This window comes from Gracilinanus agilis, chromosome 4 (assembly GCF_016433145.1).
Source record: "Gracilinanus agilis isolate LMUSP501 chromosome 4, AgileGrace, whole genome shotgun sequence".
Taxonomy (NCBI): domain Eukaryota; kingdom Metazoa; phylum Chordata; class Mammalia; order Didelphimorphia; family Didelphidae; genus Gracilinanus; species Gracilinanus agilis.
Window position 1 is genome coordinate 166573844 of NC_058133.1, and position 3888 is coordinate 166577731.

Below are 3888 nucleotides of genomic sequence, written 5' to 3' on the forward strand. Positions count from 1 at the left end.
ATATATATATATATATATATATATATAGTTAGTTACTCCCTATATGTGCACATGCATATATAATATATAGTTATATATGTGTGTATAATATGCAGTTCTGTAATCTTTCTTTAAAATAGCAATAATATTTATGCCATCACTTGGTTTTATATATATATATATATAAAATTACAATATATATAGTTCTGTAACCTTCCTTTAAAATAGCAATAAAATTCATGCCATCATTTGGTATAATCTAGATCTATCTATAATTATATCATCCATCTATATGGTTATACCCTATGGTTATAAAGGATAGTAACTGACTATTTCCTATTATCCTAAATTATAAGATAAAGGTTGTCTTCATCTTTGCCAGCTCTCTCAACAACTAGTACCGTTTTTTGCACACAGTAGGCATTTAATAAACGTTTATTTCATTGAACTTAACCTCCCTGGGACCTTGGCTTCCTCATCTGTGCAACCGAAGGGTTAAATTATGTCCCTGGCTGTCCTATGATTCTAAGAGCACAGACCAAGTGAAGGTGGCAGACCCTCAGGCAGAGGCAATGACATGGGGATTGGCCAATTCCACAGATAAGTCAACAGTCCCAGGAACTCCCTTTAATCTCCTAAATGAAAGAGTCCGAAGGATACATCCGTCCTTCCCCGTCATGGGGAGGGGTGCGGGACGGCAAGCATCAAAGCCCTGGACTCTCAGCTTCTCTCAAAAGAAATACACCCCTTGAGGTCCCAAGTCCACCCAGTAGGAAAGTACAGGACAAAGAGGGCAGGGGGTGGAGTGGGTGGAAGGGGTGGCTTACTAATTTCACTTCCATCCTTTCTATTGCAATAATGAATGTTGGTAGGGGACAACTGGGTGACTCAGTGGATTGAGAGGTAGAGGTCCTAGCTGGGTGACCCTGGGCAAGTCACTTAACCCATCCATTGCCAAATATACAGTATTGATTCTAAGACAGAAAGTAAAGGTTTAAAAAAATTTTTTTTAATGAATGTTGTGTTTGGGGGAGAACCCATCAATCACTTCAGCTGTAGTTTGAGTAAGAGGGATAGAAGTTACATAGTCAATGATTTCCCAAAATCCGGGGGTGGATTATTCTGGAATGAGAGGGGAGAAGTGAAGCCCACAGAGCCAGAGGTTTAGGGGATATGGCAATATAATTTCTGTGTCTTTAGACTATAGCTTCTATTCTAGGGCTAAGAACCTGAGAATATAGTCTTTGATTACCTTCCATCCCCGAGGCCCTCAAAGTATTTGGGGAATTTATTTCTCTTCCTAAACCAGACAGACACCAGTATATGGAGACACTGAGAGGGGATGAGCCCTGGGTCCTGTGGGGAAAATTTCCTGAGGATGACTCTTTACTACACGCTGAAACTGTAAAAAATTTGGGGGGCAGGGGCAGTGCAGAGAGCATCAGATGCCACGATTTCTCAACTCACTATCTAGTAAACGCTTGATCATTTACACTCTAGCTACCCAATTTGTGGATTTTTTATGCTAAATATTCATCCCATGCTGGCTTTCCCCAGTTCCCTTCCAACTGCCTATCCTTACCATCAGGCAATGTGTCCTCCAGGAATGCATATCATTTTAATATCAGCCAAACAAAACATAACTGGAAAGATAAATCTGTTCCCCCAAAGCATCATAGAATTATCCCAAAGTCCAAGAGAAATAGTCTTTGATTTACCCATACTATCACACCTCCTTCATTAATATAGATAACTATACACTGTTTGAAAGGCAACAGGTCCCAGCCATAGACATTTCCATTCTTTTTTTTTTTTAAACCCTTGCCTTCCACCGTAGAATCAATACTATGTATTTTTTTATTATTTTTTTTAAATTTAGAATATTTTCCCATGGTTACATGATTCATGTTCTTTCCCTCTCCCAATACTATGTATTGGTTCCAAGGCAGAAGAGTGGTAAGGGCTAGGCAATGGGGGTTGAGTGACTTACCCAGGGTCACACAGCTAGGTGAAGTTTCCACTCTTAGAAAGCTATATTGGAGGCAGCTGGGTAGCTCAGTGGATTGAGAGTTGACACAGAGATGGGAGATCCTGGGTTGAAATCTGGCCTCAGATACTTCCCAGCTGTGTGACCCTGGGCAAGTCACTTAACCCCTATTGCCTAGCCCTTACCATTCTTCTGCCTTGGAACCAATACATAGTATTGATTCCAAGACGGAAGGTAAGGATTTTAAATTAAAAAAAAAAATAGCTATGGATGTCCCCCATAGGAGCGGGAGATGCCAGTGAATTCCCTTCACCCAGGGGACTGACCCCCCTCCCCACTAGCAATCCCCAAACTCACTTGGGTAACGAAAATAAAAGTCATTGTCCATGCTGCTGTGGTTGCCTTGATGCCAAAGGGAAGAGTCCACCTCATGGTTGTAGCGGACAAAAATTGAAAAGAGGATGATGATGACTGCCTGAAGAAGAAAGCAGAGAAGGGGCAATTGCACCCTCAGGCCTGAAGTGTGGCTAGACTGCCTGGCCATGGGAGAAAAGGAGCTGCCTGCTTGGAGGAGAGCCTGGGACTGAACTACAACCCAGCACAAACTCAGCTGAGGCAAGGAGGTGTGGGGTGGCTTCACTGGGGAGTTAGAAGCCACACCTACTCTGAATGGAAAGATCCACCCCCTACCCCACCACCCCCAGAGTTTGGACATGCCCAACCGGATTCCCCATCCCTTGGAAGGCAAAGGAAATAGAACTCCAAAGGAGAGTACAGGAGCTGAATTCAGTCAAGGCCCTGGGAAGCCCTTTGAAGAAGAAAAGGGGCAATTAAGAAGTCCTGGTACCTACCTGTGTTAGAAGCAAAGCCAATGGAGGTGTCTGCGGCCTGACCAGAGAAAATACTAATCAACAGAGAGATCTCATTTGGGAATTCTGGCTTTTTGAATCAGCTCGCTGGGAAAAATAAATAAATAAAGACAAGCAAAGAAATCTAGCTGCTTAGGATCCATACCTAGCTCTAACCCCAGAGCTCTAACTGCAGAGAATTACTGAGAGCCACAGGCTCATAGGCAGTTCCCTCCAAAAGAGGCCACCTGCGGGAGGCATATGGCCCTGTTATTATCAGGGTTAAAGTAAGAGGGAGTTGTGGAATTACTCAATATTTTGATTGCTTAAAAAATAAAGAGATGAAAAAGAGAGATAAACAGATGGGAATCTCCTAGCATTAATGATTAACTGGCTCAGTTCAGCATTCTCAGCCACACCACCTGGGCCCCTCTCTCTTCCTCTCCCCTTTTATCTAAATTTTTCTCCTGCCTCTCAACTTCCCTGTCTCTGCTTAGTATTGACGATTTCCTATACTAGCTGGGTTAGGATCAGACCCAAACTGTTTTGTCAAGAAATCAAAAGGGGGGGGGGGGGCGCAGCTGGGTAGCTGAATGGATTGAGTCAGGCCTAGAGACAGGAGGTCCTAGGTTCAAATCTGGCCTCAGACACTTACCAACTGTGTGACCCTGAGCAAGTCACTTGACCCCCATTGCCCACCCTCACCACTCTTCCACCTAGGAGCCAATACACAGAAGTTAAGGGTTTAAAAAAAAAAAGAAAGAAGTCAAAGGGAATGAGGTTCTCTTTCTTCAAGAAAAGAGGTTTGCTAGATTTTTCCAGATGCACAGGATGGAAGGTGCCCCCCCCCTCACCCCCCCCCCCAAAAAGGAAACTGGACATTCATAGAAGCAATGCAAGCCTGAGAAGGAGGTAGGGGCTGCTCATGATTGCCTTCCTATAATTTCTGGTTTACTCTAGAGTAAGAAGAGGTAGCTGATTTTATATTAAGGATGGCAACAATCCTGAATTCAAATTCTGCCTGGCAGTCTAAGAATTCTAAAGAGGGGGAGAGAATGATTCCCAGTGCCTGAG

At 43.4% G+C, this 3888-nt stretch overlaps 1 protein-coding gene across 3 annotated transcripts in view; it reads right to left on the bottom strand.

Moving 5' to 3' along the window:
• RHBG (Rh family B glycoprotein) overlaps nucleotides 1-2956 on the bottom strand; it is a 29831-nt gene extending 26875 nt beyond the window's left edge. For 2 of the 3 annotated variants that reach the window (XM_044676405.1, XM_044676404.1), the window contains exon 1: nucleotides 2324-2554. In XM_044676405.1, coding sequence (XP_044532340.1) covers nucleotides 2324-2510 — 187 coding nt within the window. In that variant the 5' untranslated portion in view covers nucleotides 2511-2554. Of the gene's footprint in view, nucleotides 1-2323; nucleotides 2555-2817 lie in introns of those variants that run through there. The other variant, XM_044676406.1, reaches the window with a different exon arrangement.
• Between the last annotated feature and the right edge of the window lie 932 nt (nucleotides 2957-3888).